The sequence below is a fragment of the Impatiens glandulifera genome, chromosome 7 (assembly GCF_907164915.1).
Source record: "Impatiens glandulifera chromosome 7, dImpGla2.1, whole genome shotgun sequence".
In the NCBI taxonomy this organism is placed as follows: Eukaryota; Viridiplantae; Streptophyta; class Magnoliopsida; order Ericales; family Balsaminaceae; genus Impatiens; species Impatiens glandulifera.
This window is the reverse complement of record NC_061868.1, coordinates 9,875,333-9,898,058: the sequence shown is the minus strand read 5'-3', so window position 1 is coordinate 9,898,058 and position 22,726 is coordinate 9,875,333. Positions and strand designations below refer to the sequence as shown.

At 32.0% G+C, this 22,726-nt stretch overlaps 2 protein-coding genes across 2 annotated transcripts; one reads left to right on the top strand and one right to left on the bottom strand.

The window, feature by feature from the left end:
* The first annotated feature begins 15,797 nt into the window (after positions 1 to 15,797).
* LOC124944945 (transcription factor GTE4-like) lies at positions 15,798 to 18,057 on the top strand. The gene is made up of 4 exons (XM_047485293.1): positions 15,798 to 17,149; positions 17,214 to 17,259; positions 17,332 to 17,412; positions 17,491 to 18,057. The coding sequence occupies exons 1-4, from the start codon at positions 15,986 to 15,988 to the stop codon at positions 17,574 to 17,576; spliced, it is 1,377 nt and encodes a 458-aa protein (XP_047341249.1). The 5' UTR covers positions 15,798 to 15,985; the 3' UTR covers positions 17,577 to 18,057.
* LOC124944946 (malate dehydrogenase, mitochondrial-like) lies at positions 17,557 to 19,583 on the bottom strand. The gene is made up of 7 exons (XM_047485295.1): positions 19,282 to 19,583; positions 19,030 to 19,203; positions 18,755 to 18,923; positions 18,379 to 18,440; positions 18,166 to 18,287; positions 17,967 to 18,084; positions 17,557 to 17,873 (listed from the first exon to the last, which is right to left on the bottom strand). Exons 1-7 carry the CDS (start codon positions 19,525 to 19,527, stop codon positions 17,733 to 17,735), a joined length of 1,032 nt encoding a protein of 343 aa, XP_047341251.1. The 5' UTR covers positions 19,528 to 19,583; the 3' UTR covers positions 17,557 to 17,732.
* Between the last annotated feature and the right edge of the window lie 3,143 nt (positions 19,584 to 22,726).

Here is a 22,726-nt window from a genome sequence, read left to right as displayed (position 1 = left end):
TAGGTCTGACATAGTTCATTACAAAAAAAAAGTCAAATTAACCTTGCCGTGATATGCCTTCCTCCTTTGGCTTTGGTTTCTTGCTTCCGATGTCGTTGACGTGTAACTCAAACCTTGATTGTCTGTTGTATGCATTTAGTTCGACTCTTCAATATCGTCACCACTGCCTTCAGCTTTTCATCTTCAACAATCAATCTTGATGGATCACTTCTGCCTTCAGATCTTCATGCACCTCGATTATATTCACTATATGATTTGGTAAGGGATTCGACTTGGCCTTTGGGGCTAAGATGATCTTGTCGATAAGTTTTTGAATCGCGCCTCTTAGTGAAATGCAATAATTAGTCCCATGCCCTTTAGTCTAATGGTATTCACACAACTCATTTGAAAACCTCCACTAGTAAAAAAAGAGTCTATACCGATCGATAAACCAATCGGTAATATCTTGAATACCAATCGGTATAGAAAAATATCGATTGAATTTAATCCGATCGTCACCGGTCGCTAGAAGCTCTCTCGGTCTTACAAATTCAAGGCATGTCGATTGGACTCTAACTAATCGGTATAGGGTAACACCGATTGGTATTTTAACCAATCTGTATAGACCTTTTTTCAAAGAAAAAATTGATGAATCATCATATCTAATATGGCTTTACAAGTAAAAAACATATCATTGCTTAATATTAATTATCATTGCATTAGGCATATCAGGGTAGTGTAAGTCTAGTTGTGTTGCATGCATGCACCTTCATCCATTAAAAAAGGTCATTCGTAGACATGACTTGTGGCCAAACCTAATCAAGTTATGGATTTAAACTTATAAATTATAACCAACCTGTTCCACTAAGTTCCTCTGAAAGCAACAATAACCGCATTTTAACTCTTTGCATATCCTACATATATATATATGCTTGCCAACAAAACCATATTTTCTAATCATTATAAATTTATAACCAATGCTGCAAATTTTTTATCTCGAAAATATATAAACTAAGACCAACCTGTAAGCAATGCTTACCATCAACAGCTCGATAATTTCGAACCCCTGTTTAGTAGCCATAAGCAAAAAGTATTTCAATAATTTCCATCATTTTAACCTAAAGTTCATTAACCAGGTATGAACAAATTACAAAATCATTCATAAGCAGTTGAAGGATAGTACCTCGGTCAAATCATTGCCTCTTGAACATGTCCATGTGAATAGTTCGGTTAAATTTGTTAGATAAACCTGTCAATCGTTAAAAATACTTATTTATCAATAGGAAAAATATAACATTTTAGATATCTAACCATTACATTAGGATTGAAAAGGTTTGTGTTAGATTTGGCCAATGACCATGAAATAAAGCATTTACATGAAAAAAATTTAAGCATTGTAAAAATCTTAGTGCTTTCCTCATGTGGTTAATGAAATACAGACATGGTTGATATATTATTGCAATGATTCTAGTATTCGTGAGCAGAACTTACTGTAGAGTGTAGAGGCGTATTCAACTATAATTGTTGCAAGAGTCTGAATGTATACAGAAGAATTTTCTGTTTGCTTCATCTTGATTTTTGGACAGTCATAATTAGAACATGTCACACATTTCCATATGAAGAACATAACGGTTTATAAGAGAAGCAATCGTGTCTGCCTAATTGCGGAAAGAGCAGGGTTAGTCAAGCAGCCATATACAATCGATGCAGATTAGCATTTATCAAACCTAATAGACCAAATCATTTATGCAGCATTATGTATTGATCGTTTCTGCAGTATGTATTAAGCACATACGGATGTCCTAATCTAACCTAACTTAAAAAAATTTGCTTATCTAATGTCCTCATATTAAGTAGTGGAATTTCCTGACATATGTTATATTTTTCAACTTGAACAAAGAGTTTAAAGCAAGCTAAACCAACTTTGCAATTTTCATTCAAGAAAATTCAACCATTGACCCAGCCATATTTATTGACAGTCTAACTATTGGTCATAAATTCATCAAGAAGAGAGAAGTCGACTAAGACAGATAGAGATTGAAGCCAGCCACAAGAAAGCAAAAGGGAAAGAAGATTGAAGAATCTAGAGAAAGTTTCAGATAAACAAATTTGAACTTAACCAGATCATTCTTTTACCATTAAATTTATGGCCCATTAGAAACACTTTTTTTTTGTCAATTATATCAATCGGATGTCTATCTAGATTATGTAAGGTTTGAAATAAAACTTATTTAGAGGTGAATTCATATTTTTTGTTGAAGTTTTCTCATCCAAACCCATATCCAAAAGTGTTTCTAAATGGGTAACTTATTACCAGGGGATTACAGATTCGTTTACAAGAAAGTGAGTTTTTACTGATTAGTTTTCTCATACATTAGGCAAGACAATAGTAAAGATGACTACTCTTATCCTTTTTCATAAGAATCCTTATCAGTTTAAAGCTTATTTGGTATGATTGAAAACCCATGTGATGTTGACTGGTTATCAATCACTATCAATTATTGAGATGCTGACATATTTGAAATCCTTTTATGTTAAATTTGAATTAGACATTGTCACTATGTTAAGCCTTGGTTACCTATTATTATTACTATGTATAAAAGAACCAATACAAGTTTGTAGTGTAATTTTTGCTAAGAGGAAGGCACATACCTTATCATCTCTTACAGGAACCTTGCAGCATAAAAGTAGATTCAGGTAATTGTAATCATAAGCACAGATTCGATGGCCACTAAGCCTGTTTAAAGATTACATGAATCCCTAACCCTAATTAGGTTCAATCAACAATGGTTATATCTCTAACCGCAACAGTAATGTAGAAAACGAAAAGAAAAGGAGATGATACCTAACAGATCGAAACAGCAGTTTCTCTAGTCCGTTCCAATGGTGATGTATACATCGTATTGAATTGAATCCCCTGGAATCTAAAAAACACAGCTAAAGCTTTGGCTTGTCGCTTTCCATTTGGAGTAAGAGCGGCTTCTGGACATTGACCAGCAATCAAATCAAGGTTTGACTGTGCGATCATCGTGAATGGCGTCGAATGAGAAGGTTATGTTGAATTGAGGCGGAGGAGCCAGCGATGGGGGCGGGGAGCAAGAATAATTATAATTGTAACTATGGGTGAGAATATCTTGGGTTCATGCAAACTATTAATTTGGATTGGGTATGAATTAAGCTGTGAATGGTTTGGTTTAATTATTCAAATTAAATTAATATAAATTAATCATCTTTCAATTTTAATATATATTCTTTTAATTTTTATCACGTTAATCTACATTGTCGAAAAATAAAAATAATTAAAAATTTTTAAAACTTATTAATAATATTTTTATTAAATATAGTACAATCATAAAAAACTTAACATATTATTATTTTTCTTAAACTTTTTAATAAATTATTTTGTTTCTCAAAATTAAAGAGTTATCATATTCAATTCAAGACTTTATTTAGTATAAATTATTAAAATATTATTAAAATTATTAAAATTATTAAAATTCTCTTATACAGATAAAAATATTAAAAATAAATAAATCATTAAAAAAATAAAATAATATGTATTTCAATGTTTAATTTTTTTAATAAATCATGAATAATATATTAAAATAAAAAATAAAACACTCTCATTTACCCACCCACCAATTTATCACAAATTTTAACCAATATCATTCAAGTACAACTTGACCTTCTTTATCCTTAATTCGGGTAACTATCTATCTCATTCCACATTTATCCACCGCAATAATCGACCTCTAATATGTGACCTTACACTTTTACTTCGGTCAAAAAACATACATAGAATATTTTTAATTTTATTTTTAACCGTTTTAAGTTTATGGACAGGTTAACCTACAATCCGACCCAAGTATTCATTTACTCTCACATACATATCCAAATAACCATAGCTCTCGACCCGACAATCCAAACACTTTTAAAATTCTAGTTTCTCCTTAATTCAAAATATATATATATATATATATTAGTTTGTTAAAAAGTTGAACTTATATTATTAAAAAATTTAGCGTTTATCAAATTGGTGTTGAATTTAAAATATAAAGTCGTATTAGCCTAGTTGGTTAAAAAGTTGTACTTGTTTTTGTTAGGTTGCAAGTTTAACACATATATATAATATTTTAAATTTTATTTTTAACCGTTCTAAGTTTATGGGCGGGTCAACCCATAATCCGATCCAAATATCCATTTACTCTCACATATATATCCAAATTAACCACAGCTCTCGACCCGGCAATTCAGACACTTTTGAAATTATGCATAATTATATATAGAGAGAGATGAATAATCCATATTAATCTCACCTATTATTTCTTCAAATAATTTAGTAATTAAAATATCAAAATAATTTCAAACAAATCAAAATTATTTTAAACTGATCAAAATAATGTATAATAATGTCAAAGACATATTATAATGAGCAAAACAACAAATTAAACGGAAAAAATGTTAAATGTGTCACAAGTGTGTTAACAGACCAAAACTTGTTAAACATGTCAAAAACGTGTTAAACGTACCAAAATATGTCAAACATGTCAAAACTTATTAAACATGACAAAAACGCGTTAAATATTTCAAATATATATTAAGCGTGCCAAAATTGTGTTAAACTTGTCAAAAACATGTTAAACATGTCAAAAATGTGTTAAACGTGCAAAAACATGTTAAATGTGCCTTAAACGTGTGAAATGAATTAAAACGAGTTACATACTTGTTAAAACTAGAAACATATTAAGCGAGTTAAAACAGGTCAAACGAATTAAATATTAGATAAACGAGTTAAAATGTATTGAATAAGTCAAAAACGTATTAAATTGGGTAAAATAAATCAAATAATTGTTAAACGGATCAAAATTTGTTAACCGGGATAAAAACATGTTAAATATTAAACGAGTAAAAAACGTAATAAATGTGTTACAAACTAAAATTTAGTTTGGGCTACCCAACTCATACCCAACTCAACCCTACCCAACCCATATTATTCAATATGAGATGGATAATAGGTTGACCAAATTTAATTTGGGTTGAATATGGGTTGGATTACCCATTTGCACACCCCTAATTGTAAGGATCCCAACCCTTGATAGAGTAGCCGAGATGCGGCGTGTTAAGAGAGAATAGCTGGGGAGAGAGAGGAGAAATGGAAGCGTGGGAATGTAACATTTCTTCGGACGATAGTAGATCAGAGAAAGGGAGAAGAAAGAATAAATCGAGAATCTCTATATACTAAATAAATGGAAAATATCGATTGGTGAAAAAACTAATCGGTAAAATGACTAGAAAAAAATGGCCTTTTTTCCTAGAGTTTTTTAGGTCTATACCGATTGGGTTTTTTGACGATTAGTTTTCGTACCAATCGGTAGTATTAATGGGACTTTACCGATTGGTTGTAACACCAATCGGTATTAATAGAATAATATTGATTGGTATTATCAATCAGTATTATTCAGTTAATACCGATTGGTGTTACAACCAATTGGTAGAGAGGATCGTCATTTGCCTTTTTTTACTAGTGCTCGTTGATATAAGATTATCGGGATTTGGGGTTAGGACCTAGATTAGATTTTTTAATTTAAAATCTTGAGAGCTTAATATAGTGTCATGCCCAGATTGTCGAACTTCTTGGGGCTTAAGTGTAAACAAGGTAGCTCCATTAAAACGGTGTGTGATAAATTTGTTGACGGCTAGCGGATGATCCTTAAGGGTGCATTTGCTCGACATTCATGATTTCTTATATTTCTACATCTCATGCATTGGCGATGTAGTTTACTTGTGTCTTTATCTTTTTCTAATTAAACTAAGGATTGTCTTGGTATACTGACTTGCCCTCGATGGCTTCTTTCTTCAGTGTCGTCAAGATCCTCCATGAAATTGTATTTATTGACTTACATGACTTTGGTGTACTCTATATTCATGTTAACATAGATCATATCTACTTGAGTTTGTTCATTCGACAGTCCATCGATCAGAGACGCCACAGCCTTCCACCTATCAACATATGATTCAAGAGTTTCATTCGGACCTTATTTAATACTCATGAGCTTTCTCTCAGGCTTGTCCACCTTCAAGAACATACCGACTCAGCTAATGAATATCTTGACTAGCTCTTCAATTGTTTGGTGCTAGGCTATATTTTGACGCAAATACCACTCAAGTGTCACTTCTTCAAGATATTGATAGAACAACTATAATATTGTGGGCTTCCTGAGCTGCAATGGCATGATGTTTGTTAAATACATGTTCATATATGTCGTTGGATCTCTATTATCGACATACTTGGTTAGATGTGATAATTTTAGTCCATGAAGGACGACGGCTCTCTTAGCTGCATCTAACCTAAATTTCTAACTCTCAGCTCTGTGTGTTGACTTTCCTTTAGTTAGGGCATCAGTTTGTGCTTTTATTTTAATCTGAGAAGCCTTGAGTTGCGCTAGTTCGTCGCTTTAACCAGCTGGTTGTACGAATGGTACTAAGATGAGTATTGATGATGTAGTTTGTGCTCTAACAGGTGAAGGTGTTTCCATCTTCAGAGCTTGTTCAGTATTGGTACCCGTATTACAACCTTGATGCATGCCTAGTATGGCGGGTTCTTTCTTCTTCAGTTCTTCAACCATGACTTTCTTTCCCTCTCGGCTGTTGTAGCCTTAGTTTCTTGAAAGTGTCTTCCCGAGCTTCCTCGTCATCTGAGGCATACCATGATTCTAATAACATCTCATCTTTATGTTCATGTGTCGTACGAGTGGTTGATACATTGGGCTCAAGTGGGTTAGTGGGTCTGCTAGTGGTCCTAAACAAAGGGTTTGTTTGGCTAGTGGGTTGATTAAGTAATTGCCTCATGTAGTCCAATAGCAAAGACATCTTCTCATTGAGATTGTCCACTTGGATCCCCAAGATAACGCCATAGGTAGTTTGCTCATTGACCCTTGGTCTAGGAGGAATAGTGGGCAATGAAGATTGTGATGTTGGATCCATATCAGACAATTTTTGGATTAAGTGTCCGGTGGTGAGATCTCGTGTGCGATCCGTGGTGAAAATTTTAAGCCTGTAGAACTATCAAGAAGAGTGAGTTCAAAACAAGTAGTGAGGACAAACAATGTTACCCTTATTCATTTGTGTTTTATAATCATAGTAGATGCCCAATTTCCGATTCATTCTAAAACGTATTGTATTTCGATGTGAGATAAACATTAATAACTCGAAAGGGAAAATAATATAAGAAACGATGATATAAATTTAGTTCAGGTCCTTCATTGTTCGTTTACTCCTTCGTTTCTATCTCTGGCTTGCTTCTGTGTTGTTTTCTTCGTAATATTTTAGCCTTCTTGAGTGAGCTTTCTTACCTCGCAGATAACACTTGAATCTCCTAGTCTACGTGGCTAACGGTCTTTTATATATGTAATAAATGCTCAAAGACAATAAATCGTTATGTTAGATGTTTTAATTTTTCCTTTTATTTTCAAACGAATTTTAGAATGTACTTTTGGACGCTTATCTCATCTAAATGCATACATGTATTTAATATGTATAATAGACACATAAGAGGCTCTTTGACATGGTTTTGTTTCTTGGGCACGACAAGTCAACAACTTGGTATAAATGACTTTTTGGCTTTTTGTTCTAAAGTTATTAGTGACTTAAGAGAGAGTTTTCCACCAACAGGGATACTATCTTAAAAAGAGATCTTTTGATGTAAGAGGAGCTCTCAATTGGACGTACCCCTCACCACTATTTAAAAGTCCCTAATTTTCAAGAATATGGGATTTTTGAAAAGTAGAGAGAGGGTTAATTCGGGATTTTCCTAGTGTATACTCATCGTACAATTCACACAAAGCCTTAAATGCAGATTGAGATCATCATTCCTCATTGACAATCCTAGCACGTAATCAATAAATGTATAGGCTTCGTTCAACGACGTATACCTTATAACTATCTTCACATCGGAGCCCTAGAGCTCATGCACATTAAGAAAACAATATTTTTTTCTGGATAATAACATTAAAGTGTAAAATAGATTTCTAAATTGGTCAAAATTATTTTTTCAAGCTAAGCATTGAATGTCCCCAACAGAGTTTCCAGAAAACTATACACGATAAAAACCGTTGAACTAGATCTTACATCGTTTAAACTGATATTAAATCTATATTTTTTACGTGGAGAATTTATTATTTTAATGGTATCGAAAAATTAAGCGATGAAAATATAGACTTTATAGTCAACCCCATAATTAACATTCCCGTTGAATCTCGTCTAAGATTAAGATTTTAATAGGAGGTTGACATATGTCTTTTTAATTTTTTCGATTAAGAATAACCTCACGACTAGAGAATCGCCACCTAATTTTTTTTAATTAGGAATTTAATTGAGGCGTATGCACGCCACATAATTAGAGATCTTTTTATGAATTCAGTATTTGATTACGTGTGAGAAATGACTAAAAACACTATATCCCAAAACACCATGTAGGTCTCTATTTTAACAATTTTGGCATTTAGAAGAAAAATATTACATTTCACCTTTTAGACATTTGAAATTTTGTATCCTACCGTGCTAAGTCTTAATGTTAAGAATGTATGTTTGAAAGAATAACATAAATCATTATATAAGACATATACATCATGAATTTCCAATAAAATAATCATGTTAATCATTCATAATCATTAATCACTAAACAATATATGAAGATCATATAATTATATAAATAAATATATTAAAAAAAGAGATTATAAAAAAAAATATTTAAATCATAGGCCTAATAATAATGTGAAACATTTTTCTAATTATGTTAAATATAGACAATTAGAATATTAATAGGTATGCATTAAAATATTAATTTATAATTGTAAGTGTAGAAATATAAACGTGATATATTGAGTTTAAACAGAGATCATGGTTGTGGGGGTGTCATTCTAGCTCTCCTTTATTTAAAAAATAAAAATAAAAAATAAATTGATATATATATATATATAAGGTCAATTTTAAGATTTTTAGAGTCCTAAAATAATAATAAAATAATTAAATGAAAAAATCATGACCAAACAGGTCATTAATTAAACATTTCATACAAATATTACTTCATTCATTAATTTTGTAATTTTTCAACCATTTAAAAAAAATTAGGTGGCGACTCTCTAATCACGAGATTATTTTTAATCGAAAAAATTAAAAGACCTATGTCAACCTCCTTTTAAAATCCTAATCTCATACGAGATTCGACGGAAAGATTAGTTATGAGGTTGACTATAAAGTCCATATTTTCATCACTTAATTTTTCGATATCATTAAAACAATAAATTCCCCACGTAAAAAAATATAGATTTATTAGCAGTTTAAGCGGTGTAAGATACATATCAAAGCTGAACGATTTTTATCGTGTACACTATGAAGATTATCTACAAAACATAAATGAGTAATATCATCCTCCCTACAATATGGATGGTGGATGTATGGTCGATTCCTAAGAAGCTTCTTCAAAACACAATCTAAAATCTCCATGATGAGGACAAACATGTATGAAGAGAGAAGATTCACCTCACACCATTTTCACCTTTGAAATATCCACTATGGATGCCATGCACACAAACGATAAAGTGAGTAGATATGCATTACAAAATCCAATCAATAACAATGTAGGGAAATCCAAAAGTAACCAAAAACTCATGAATAATGTTCCATCTAATTGAGTCGAAGGCTTTCTGTATGTCAATCTGAATCTACCCTAGGCGATATATTCTTTCTACCATAACCTTTTAATAGACCCTGCATAAGAATAATATTATGAGGATCGTCCAGGTATGAACGTTGATTGCCCAAGACTAATAAGCTTAGATATAATATGTTTTAAACGATTTGAAATGATTTTATAAATGATATTGCAACAAGAAATGGGGAAATTCTGAATTTTCTCGAGTATGAGACTATTTGGCATAAGATTCAACACTGTTACATTCCACTACTTGAGCATTCTTCAATTCCTAAAGAATTCTTTAATCTCTTCGCATATGTCATTGCCCACAATCTCCCAATTGTCCTTGAAAAACTTTGCATTGAAACCATCTTGTCATGGACTCTTGTTTCCATTTATGGTGAAAATTGTTTGTTCAATTTCCTTGTTAGTAACAACCTCAATTAGTTTTCTACTTTCCTCCTTTGTGACCCTCTTATGAACAATCTGACAAAGAATATCACCCGAATTAGTAACATTTGTCCTTGTTTCAACGAGTTCTCGATAATAGTTGATGGCTTCCTCATGAACTTGTTCTTGTCCTTGAGTGATCGCACCGTTGCTCTTCTTAAGTCTATACACATTGTTCATGAGATTCCTTAATGAACATTTCTTGTAGAAGAAGGTAGTGTTTTTATCCTTAGGGACAACCCGTTTTGTCTCGACCTTTGCTTCACAATACTCTCTTCATGCATACTAAGTAACCGAAAGCAAGTCATGCTGATTTCTTCAACTCTTAGCCTTTTTTATTCTTCGCTTCCCCAATAATTGACTTTCTATATCCTCAAGCTTGGCCCTAGCTTCAACAACTCTACTCGAGATATTGTTGAACTTTTTGTTGTCCAATCTTTGTAGCCGAATTTTGAGCTTCTTAGTTTTTCACTAGCCCCAAAACATACATGTTCCTTAAACCTGCTTTGACCAAACATCATTCAGTGTATAGGGACATCAGTTGTATTGAGTCAACTAATTTGGGTAGCATGTTCACATGGTCATCAAAATGAGCAAACAAGGAAAAGTTGGATTGGCCGAGGATTAATTAAATGGGCTATTCAAATTACAAGCACTCATGTTCAGGTTCTTTGTCTAGGGATCTTTGATCACGGTTCAAATAAACTCTTCTGGAAAAGGAAAAGAGAATGAAAAGGACATTTAAGTTTTTTAATTTTTTTCAAAAAAACGAACTTAAAATTACCTAAGAATTAAATTAGTTAAATTAAATCGTGTTACTAATAAACTAATTATATGAGAGTATTGGATTACATTTATTCGTTCAGTGTAGGGATCATGACAATAGTTAATGTTCACGGAAGATTCAATTTTAGATAACTGGAGGTCAATTAATTCTTTATTTTTGATACAAATATTATTTTATCTATATATTTGGGCGAAATTTAAATTGAATTTGTGGAAGGTTTAAATTTTTTTTTTTAGGAGCTGAAAAATAAAACCATATTAATCATTTAAAATGAATAAAAACTACAATTTACATAAAGATTAATATCTTTGATCTCTTAGATAAAAGTTTTTGACATTTCAATTATATATAGTATTTTATTGTAAAAGAAACCACTTAAAATAATACCGTTAAACTAAGGGGAAAGGGGGGCCTCTATGAGTGAATAATACATGTGAAGAAGAAGATATGATATAAATTGTGATCTGCCTATGAAAACGGAAAGAATGTCTGCCAATGTTTTTGGTGGTTGTCCTATCTTAATGTCAAAGAGAAAGTGGTGACATTTAGGTCAACCGTGTCTTTTAGTGGATAAGATGAAAACTAGAAAAATAAAAAAAGTTTGGTTGATTCAACTTATTCATGTTATTCATTCTATCTTATAATTTTGCTCAAGGCCTTGAATTATTATTTTTGAAAGGGTTTAACGCGTAATAGGGGTGAGCTCGAACTTACACTTAAAAATAAGGCATTTTAATCAATAAGTTACGCTCAAACTAAATATTATGTGTTTATCGGCGAATCACAAAGAATAACATCAATCAAACTAGCTAACACATATATTTGTCAGCACCAGCAATCCCCATTTAATCAACTTTAACTCAAATTAATTATAAAACTAGGTTTAATTTGGCCATTAACTAGAGAGAACCCCATTTGACTTTTGTGTGTGTGTGTATTTTGTGTCATTCTCTAATTGTAATATTATTAGGTGTTATCTAATCTACAATCTTTTTCCTTTACCTAATTATCTTGTTCTGAATTTATTCACAATTAAGTTTTTTTTTCTATATTATCTTGTATCAAATCCTAATTGTTGGTCTTTTCACTTGATTAGTTCCATCACCCATTACATACGTTAAAACAGATTTTATGTAAATTTGTTTGGTTTGGTAGGATATATAATGTGAAACAATCATAACTATGTTCATTATGAGTTAGTTTTTGGATCCGATCTCGCAATTATCATAAAAAAATTCAAAAAATATAGAAAACTTTTAAATTAATGAATTTACCTTCGTTAAGAATTGTTTTTCTTCGTACTTAAAGGGTAATTGGCGGTATGATCATTTTGTTTTTAATATTTTTAAACTTTTTTTCTTATTAATTAGGAGATACATGTTTCTTTTGAATTAGTTGTAGGTTAATTGTAATAAATATAATTAATTTAATATATTAGAGATATAATATAAAGATAATATATCTGTAAAATATTATCACAGTATGATAAATTGTGATAATATCAATATTATATTATATTAGTATTTTAATAAGTGTAATTGAATGTCTATATAATATACATACCCTATGTAATTCAGATATAATTCAATGCAATCTTCTTTTATATTTTTGTATGGTATTATAGCCAAAATTTTGTCCTTGACACAAAATATAGTCTTCTGCTGCCTCAATCAATGGTTACTTTAGCCATTGATAAAAAGCTCAAATAAAGCTCTACTACCTCTCTCTATTTCTTTTTTTCCCTCCTCCTCTTTGTTATTCTCCTTTGCGTCGTCTACTACCTCATCTTCTTCGTCGTTCGGTTTATCATTTCCTATGTTTTCTTCAAACTCTAACCCCAGTGTCATCTGCTTCTGCTAGTTCCTTTCATTTTAGAGCAAGTGGTGTCCCTGCCTTCAGATTCGGAACAACTAGTGCCTCGATTTTAGCCGCTTCCACACATTTCTTTGGAACAACTGGTGCCTCGACTTCAGTCGCTTTCACACCTTCTTTGGATTTGGTGCAACTAGAGTCTCTGCTCCTTTTGAATCTGAATTAACCAACACAACGACTTCCACAACCTCCACTCCTTCATTAGAATTTGAATCAACCGTCGTTCTTTCTTTGCCATCTCCTCCTTATGGGATGGAAATTAGTGCATCGTCGTCTCCTTTTGGTGTATCTACTTTCGGATCATTTACGACATCAATAGTGTTTGGGTCTTCATTTGTTGCTACTCTGACTGAGACACCTTCTTCGGCTTCGGCTACTACACCATCGCTGTTTGGGGTTTCTTCGGGTTCAGCTTCTACTGCACCCACTTTTTCTAGTTTTTTTGGATCTTTTGCATCTAGCATAAGTGTCTCCTCAGCTTTATTTTCAGCAGGCTCTACCCCTTCATTTTTCTTTAATTTTGTATTCTCAGTTTCAACAACACCTACGGTTGAATCGACTTCTTCATACATCATCAACTTGCGGATATCTTCACGAAGTCTTTCGAGAGTTTTTTTGAAGAGTTTTGATACAATCTCAGTATACATCGCTCACCTACTTCGTTTGCGGGGTGTAATAAATAGAATCAATCTATATTGAAGATCGATATAATATAAAGATATCTGTAAGATATTATCACAATATAATAAATGGTAATAATATCGATATTATATTATTATATTCTATTAGTTTTTTTATAAGTCTAATTTAATATATATATATATATATATATATATATATATATATATATATATATATATATATATATAATAGACATATCTATATATATATATAAATATTCTTACCAATTGTATAATTATAAAATATTCATATCAAATTCTAAGATGTTCTTCTTTATTTTTGATTTGTGTTCTAGTTTGTTTAAATTTATTTGTTTTTCTTCTATTAAGTTGTTTCTTATTTTTATCACTGTTGCTCAATTTTTTTAGGATGAAATAATTGAAAGAAAGTAACTAACAAAAGTTGGGTGCATTTTTTATTTTATTTCATTCAATGTATGCTATTACAAAGTAAATGATAGAATGTGGAAAAGTGTAAATGTCACTTGGGTTTTATAATTAGGATTGATTAATCATGTTCTCCCACTAATTCATTCTCATTCTAAGTCTTTGATTAAAGTTGTCTTATCTCTATTTATAAGTGAACATTAATGGAGTTGAGAAGTGAGCAAATCATTCTAAGAGCTTGAAATGGGAGTTTTGAAATGTTGTTTCTTCTCTATTTTCTTGCTACTTTCGACATATACCTTCTCTAATGCTTATAATTCCGTCACTTTTTCCAGAAGAAAAGTAATCGCAAACTCATTTATGACCAAAACCAGAATGGGGCGACAAGTTTTTGCTATGCCTCTTAACTATGACGCTCATCTCCACCGACTTAGCCCCGGTGGTCCTGATCCCAAGCACCATTAAGCTACCCGACAATTATTCAGCTTGTTTAGGTAGATACAAATATGAGTCTAAGTGTGTTGGTATAATATTTAATTCACGTGTAATACTTATAAAAATAAATTTGCTAAATATAATATATAGCTATAGAGAGTTTAATTTCTTGTGAAATATGTGTAATCATCATACATATCTGCCTTTGTGATATTTAATTGTTATATTTGTGCATTGTAATAAAAATGTATATATGTTTGTAATCTAAATTGTTATTGATTAATATTTTATTCAAACCAAATGGATTTAAACATTCTTACAAAATGATTAAAGATGTTTAATTTAAGTTATAAGCACAATTTTGTTGGTGCTTTATTTATGGTTTATCAGAAATGATATAGTTTCTAAATTTGGTGTTAGGTGTGATATTCGTTTTTGTCAACTAAGAAAAAAATATGTGTAATTAAATTATTCAACCAAATGTAATAAACAATTTTAAGAATAAACACACTATTCAACATGACAATAAGAACTTTAGAAGTAAATAAATGAAGTGTGATTAACTAGAACGAATTCAGAAATTAGTTAAAAATTAACTTAAAAATTGAAATAAATTTGCAAAATAAAGGAAAAAAAACAATTTTGATAACAATAAAGGATTAGAATATATTGATAATAATTTGGTTGTGTTTGTTGGTTGAAGCCCAGTTCTTTGTAAATTAATAAATTATTAGAGGAGGATGTTTAGGATGAAATTATTTTTCTAATCATTTTTTTATATTTTTTTGATGATATTTTTCTTTTGTTTGTTTTTTATAGTGCAATTTGGAATTTGGAGGTTGACTTCAAACAATTTTTTATTTGTTTTGGATGCTAACATAAATATGTTTTTTTATTATTATTAAGATCTGTATTGTTTTTTCATTTTATTTAACAATCATATAACTCAATTTATCAAAAAAAAAAAAAAAATTAGTTTTCAGAATAATTAATTGTTATTATATATATTAATATACTTAACATCATTTTTACTATAAAAAAAAAATACACTTTTATAAATTAAAAAATACAATTATTTAAATAAATTATTTTACTATGATCTATACATTTTAAATTCAGTTTATTTAAAATAAATAAAATATTTATTCAAATAATTGAGTAATATTGGAATCTGTAAAGAATCAGTTATATATGTAATAAATAGTTTAAAATAAAACGAATTAGGTGACAATTTAAATGCTACGACAATAAATTTAATAATAAATTTTTATTTAAAAAAATCAAAGTCAAATTCTCTAAAGTTACACGTATCTTATTAAAAACATTAAAAGGCGTAAGAAGCACGCAATAAGTCCCACTCGCAATTATCTCGCGTGTCATAAAGATGAATAATGTCTGAAAATTAGTACGAAATTGCTTTAGTGACACTGACATGTCCGACAATTAACAGCCTTACGATCAAAAGTTAAAATTGGCGCGTGAGATTAAAAGATACACGCTTTGGCCGTGTTTGAATCGTCAGTTTGGAGAGAGAAAGTAGAGGAGCGGTCGTCTTCTTCATTTTAGGGTTCCTTCTTTCAAAATCGAAAACCCTAATTTCTCCTCCAATTTACTTTGCTTTGTTTAGATTTCGTACAGTTATATCTTTGATTTCTCTGTCTGAGTTGCTAGATCTTCTGATTAGGGTTTCCTTTTTCATGTATGGATTCGGGGGTAACATTTGCAGATAATTCAAGAGAAAACCATAGATGGGGTGATTCTAGCAAGGTATATACTAGAAGAAAACTCAAGGACGATACAACATCTGCCGGCGCCGGCGCCGGCATTAATTCTCTCCGGCAGCATCAAACACCTTCACTTGTTTCTAGAGTTAAGAACAGGGTTAGGATTAATTTGGAAAACTTATTCCCAAAGGATGATGTTCGAATACTTAAGAGGAAGCTGATTTGTGAGCTTGATCAGATCAGGAATCTACTAAATCAGATTGAAGCTAAGGAGAAGATCCAGCTGAGTGTTTCAGTTGTGGAGAATAAAGAATTATTTGAAAAGGAGAAGAGAACTCCCAAGGCTAATCAATATTACAGCTCTGAATTTCTCCTTGCCAAAGACAGATTGCCACCCGAAAGGAACAGCAAATCGAAATCGTCGATTCGAGGGAAGAAACACAATAATCGAAATGATCATACTAACAGATCATCATTAAAGAGTTGTCACAATTTGCTTGCTAAACTATCCAAGCACAAGTATGGATGGGTTTTCGGGAAGCCTGTAGATGTTAAGGCTCTAGGGCTTCACGATTATCACGATATCATCAAGCAACCGATGGATTTAGGTACCATCAAGAATAAGTTAGCAAGAAACTTGTACAAATCCCCCTTAGAATTTGCAGAGGATGTAAGACTTACGTTTAGCAATGCCATGACTTATAATCCTAAAGGTCAAGATGTTCATGTTATGGCGGAGGAGTTATTGAAGATTTTCGAAGCGGAACTAGAAGTTCTTCTTTTGAGGTATTCAAGAACATTTGATAGGCCTGAATTGATCAAAAGGAGTGCTTCAATCGGAAAAGCACCTGCTCCGAAAAGGCCTAAAGCGAAAGATTTGAATAAGAGAGATATGACTTATGAAGAGAAGCAAAAACTTAGTACAAAGCTTCAGGGTTTACCGGTTGATAAATTGGATGGAATAGTGCAGATTATTAAGAAGAGAAATACCCAATTGTCTCAACATGATGATGAGATTGAAGTCGATATTGATAGTGTTGACGCCGAGACACTTTGGGAGCTTGATCGATTTGTGACCAATTATAAGAAGAATTTGAGCAAACACAGAAGAAGAGATCAAGCCAAGGCTGATCCTACTAAGGTAAGGCTTCTTAATTGTTGTATTATTTGGTTTTGTAATAATTTAAGATATTTTGCATTTTTAGGCCTCCATTGCCGATGTTGCAGACACTGCAGGAGAAACGAATATAGGTAAGATCTGAGTAGGGTTATGATTGTTGATTGTATAATGAACTACTTGATAACCCTAATTGTCTTGAACAGTTGCTAGTGGAGTTGTTGTTCCTCAAGGAGATAACGTAGATAGATCAAGCAGGTCCAGCAGCGAATCTAGTTCTTCAAGAGGTGAGCAATATTTCCAATTCAAATTGGCAGATTAGGGCTTCTAAGTGATTAAACTTACATGTGTTTTGATTGTTGCAGATTCAGATAGTGATAGTTCTTCTGATGGGTCAGATGAAAGGAGGGAGCTTAAAGCTAACCTGAACATTGATGCAATATTGGATTAGAATAAAGGTAAAATTGATTGCAAAATATGAGAAGATTCAGTTTAGGTATATGTATCTCCATTATAAACCTAATGGAGAGACATTATTATTCACTCAAATAGAACCACCATAAACAAATAAACATATCATTTGTATTATTTATGCTTTGTTTTAGATTTAACTCTGGTTTGCAAACTTGATTCCTTTCTCAATAGAAGCCTTGAGCTCTGGTAGGAGGCTTGCCAAACCTTGCTTTTCAAAGTCTGTTAGATTACCCAATTCTAGAACTTCCTCTACACCATTCTTCCCTAACCTCACCTGTATATTTCAATATATTGTAAATAATGAGTTTGGTTTGAAATTGTCATCTTTATAGTGGGTTGTTTTGTAACAATTTTTTCAATCTATTACCTTGGAAGCAAAGAATGGAAGTTCGGTGACGGTTGACTGTACATATGAACATTCTATAACATCTGGAACTCCGTTTAGACCCTTTAAGCATGCATCCGCAAAAATAGCACCAGCATATCTATCATGGGGAGAGACATTATCAAATGTCTAAGAGATCAAGCATAAGAGTGTTTCAATAGTTTAGGGTTTTGGTTCTTACGCCATTGAGAGTGTTGCAGAACCTTTTCCGGCTTTAGCCTCTACAACTTCAGTACCACCATCTTGTGTCCTCTTTGTGAGAGCAATAATCTGTTCATCAGACAAGTTTGCTTGTGGACTAGCCTGGAAGGAAACATTACCAAAAGTAAAATGTCATAAAAATGAAAACAGATGTGAAATTTATGTAAAGGGATAAAATTTAACAAAACAATGCCTGTGAAAATAGAGGAAGAATGGTTATCCCAGCATGACCACCAACAACAGGTACAATAAGCCCTAAAATTCAGACCAAGAACAAACTTCTTTGTTACATAATCAAATGAAACTGATAATTTTCACATATTTCATACTAATTGCATATAGAATAACTTTCATTTAATTACTTTGATACTGAACCCCACATCAATGAAGGTGTTTTAGGTGTATATCAAACATCAAACCACTTGACTTCCCACAGCCACGGGTTTCATAACCCCACCCGATTCAAGTTAAAGTGTTATTAGTGAGAATCGAATATAAGATATGTGGTCTCTTAGGTAACTATTATATATAATCATGATATAATAAATGAGAAGGGAAGAGAGACACACCCTCAATAGGAACATTTGCCTTTCCTGCATAGAATGTTTTGGCCCTAACAACATCCAATGTAGTCACACCAAACAGTTTCTTCTCATCATAAGTTCCAGCTTTCTTGAATACCTCGGCCGCAATCGGAACAGTAGAATTCACTGGATTACTAATCATATTCACAAGTGCCTGATTCATGACGATGATCACAAATGCAGAAAACAAATCAATTTCGATTCAACAACAATAATAATTTAATTGAAGAAAAGAGAATTTGTTGCTATTGTTTACATACATTAGGGCAATATTTTGCAATAGCAATGGAGAGGGATTTCACAATGCCAGCGTTGATGTTGAAGAGATCATCACGTGTCATACCAGGCTTTCTAGGAACACCAGCTGGAATTATAACTAAATCTGATCCTTCCAACGCCTGCGCTAACTGTTCCTCGCCTGCATATCCAGCTACCTAATAATGCAGATCAAAAGCAGTTCAGACCGATTGAAATACAAATGCTGAAAAGGAAAAGGAAAACAGAGAAACAACCTCAGATCTGGTATTGACGTGACTGACATCAGCGGCGACGCCTGGGGTTCCGGCAATATCGTAAAGAGCTAGTCTGGAGACGAGAGGATTAAGCTTCATGAGGAGGGACAACGGTTGTCCAATTCCGCCGGCGGCTCCTAAAACGGTGACCTTTCGCTCCGGATGAGACTCCGACGAGTAAGGACGGCGGAGAAATCGAGATGAGGTGGTGCTACTTCGGAGAGATCTCAACATGGCGGCCATCATTTCTGCTCCCTGAGAAGATTGAGATCGATAGAGAAATGAGAAAAGCCTTTGTAAAGAAGACTCCTTAAAATTGAGAAATAGTATTTGTAGTGGAATAATATTTATAATATTAAATTTCTTAGTTATATGACTTTTTCTTATTTTAAAAATTATGTATATTTTCTATTAAATTTGATTTCAAAACTAATTTAAAATATATATAGATATATAAACTAAAAAAAAAGATCTAAACTAAAAAAAATATACAATGTTCCTGTTTGTTTGGAAACAAGATTGAGGTTTGGGAAAAATAATTAATTTATAAAGAAATAACTTTTTTAAATAATTTTATTAGAAATTGATTTATATTAATAATTTTTAAAATATATTTTAATTAGGTATATATTAATAAATTTAATAATATTTATTTATTAAAAATCAGTTATATTAAATATGCCTAATATTTATTTAAGAAATAACTAGATTATTAGTATCTTATAAGTATTTTTTTTTAATTAAGTAGAACTATCATGATCTATCACCGTCATAATTCTTTTTCAACTCAAAACGTTTTTCTAGATGGAATCGAACTTATGATATTTTGGTCTCTTAGGGTTTTTAAATTTTTTTCACTTTATTAAGATTCACATTTTAAATAAAATTTCATAGAAAAAAATGTATAATCCACGTACATTTTTATGTGAAAATACAGTGATTTTATAAAATGGTATAGCTTTTGAGATATTTTTTAGGACAACAAATTCTCCAACGTAATGACTAGTATCATTTTCATCTTCATAATTTATTTTTCTTGTAAATCAACAAAATTATTTTCTTGAGAAGAAAAGGATGAGGATAACAAGTCAGCCACGTCACCTTTGCTAGGGTTTTCTAGTCATTTATTTATTCTCTACTTTATGATAAAGGAGTGATAGATGGAGGGAATTTGGTGAGAGAATTTGGTAAGGGAATGACGTGGCATACTTTCATTGGTTGAAAAATGTAAAAGTGGGAGGAAAGAAAGAAAAGAGAGAAATTATTTGATTTTTTCAGCAAATAAGATTATGACAAGTCATTCCCTCACCAAATTCCCTTACCAAATTCTCTCACCTAATCATTTCTCATAAATTATTTACTAAAAAATGGTATAATGTATTTTTATATTTAAAATAAATTAACAATAAGATGTGATAGATGGATTTTAATAAATAAAAACATCAACCGAGTTCATATTGTCCCCACATTTATTTATGCTGTAGATAAAGATGATTCGTGCACCCACCATACTTTAGCTTTTTTTTTTAGTAAATTTATTCTAAATACTTTATAGAAAGTCAACTATTAAAATTATATTAAAAAACATATATAATTTAAGTCTACATGAAACCGATCCAAGGTTGTGTTTAGTTGATGATATTCAGGACATTTTTGCCCTTAACTGCCTCTTCATTTTCCACATTATTACTTTGATTATTATTTTTCTAAGTAAATCCTAATTTATATTAATCAAACCCTAATTTTTAATAGCTGTAATGTATTTTAAATTTCTAAATTATATTAATCAAACTCTAATTTTTAATGTGATAAAATATATTAATTGTTTTCAAAATGCATAAAATGCAATGAGATTAAATCACGCAAACGACGCTGAAGACCTTTTAGAAACCTTATCACCGCCATCTTTCATCCTTATCCTTCGAGATTTCAACCACGAGCACGTCTCTTCCTTGCCATCATTACCCCTGAACTTTGAATTCAAATCCTACTCTATACCTAGGTTGCTAGGAACAAAATAGAACGAAGAAGATACAATTTAAGAAGCAAAATTGAAGTCAAATTCGACTTCAATAACCAACCTAGCTCGGGTATAAATAGTCTCTAGGAGTTCTTCTTTCAATCCATCAAACAAAATCCCAACATTACAGCCAATTCAAAGATCTACCAAGAACTCCGGTGATTGTCTTATTGAAGAATTTGCTCTGATGATCTAAGCTTCGATCCACGACTTGGGAAAACTTCATACACAACATTGGAGTGTTCTCCAATTGCTAGTAAGCTTCCAGACCCACTGTAATTCAATATAGGATTTAAAATTAGATTTTTCCAAGTTTGATCATGTTGATCTTATTTAGAGTTCAATTTTGTGTTTCTTTAGTTGAAATCACTCCCTAGATGATTTTTAAGCTTTCTGTCAATTTAACCTTAATCGAAAAAACTCAAATTTAATTTGAAAATCTAGAAATTTTAAATTTGTTGTTCTTGAGCTTTTAGGCTTGAATTTTGATTCAATTAATTGCCTAACATGTTTGTAAACATGTTAGGATGATTTCCAAATCATAAAATCAACATCCCGATCATTTTTTATCCAACTGAAAATTTTGAAATAAAAAGTTTGAATTTCAGTTTTGAATTTTGTTACAGAGCTTGATTAATGTTCTTGTTTTGATTGTGTTCGATTATAAACATCATTTCAAAGTTGTTGGAACAAGAATTAGGCCATGAGATGTCAATCAAAAGTTCTCAATTCTTGCCCTAGAAATCGGGTTGAGAAAATGATCCTTGTAGAGTTCTATTGACCGGGTGTAGGGTTAGGGATTATGATCCCTATATCCATATGAGTTGTTTGTAGCTTATAGATCATGTTTTCATGATCTGTATCAAAAGTTATAAGCCTGCAATTCTTCATACCAAATAAAGAACATTTGTTCCTCTAGAACTGAGTCTTGTAGGACTGAGGACCAAGGTTCTCGGGCAGGAACCGAGAAAACTAACATAGGGCTGATACCAAGGACCATCAGGACCAAGGATTGTGACCGATGTTCTTGAGTTAGGATCGAGCCCTAGGACTAATATCCAAGACCTAGGACCGTGGAATCTGACCGAGTTTTCTAGCTTTAGACCGAGTACTCCCTTTAACCTAGGAACAATTTTTCTAACATAGGACCGAGCACCCCTTTAGCCTAGGACCGAAGACCTAGATCGGTAAACCTCACATGGGACTGAGCCTCCTTGACCTAGGACTGAGCAATCCGAGTTCAAGATTGAGCCTCCCGAACTCTAGGACTGAGCCCTCCAAACCTATGGACCCATGCTCCCGAGCCCCAATCCAGACTATCATCGGTCTAGACCGAGCCTATCCGGTCTCAAACCAGCGAAAACGGACCCAAGCCTTAGGACCCCAGTCCTAAGGCCTATTTGGTTCCACTTTTAAAAATCCAAA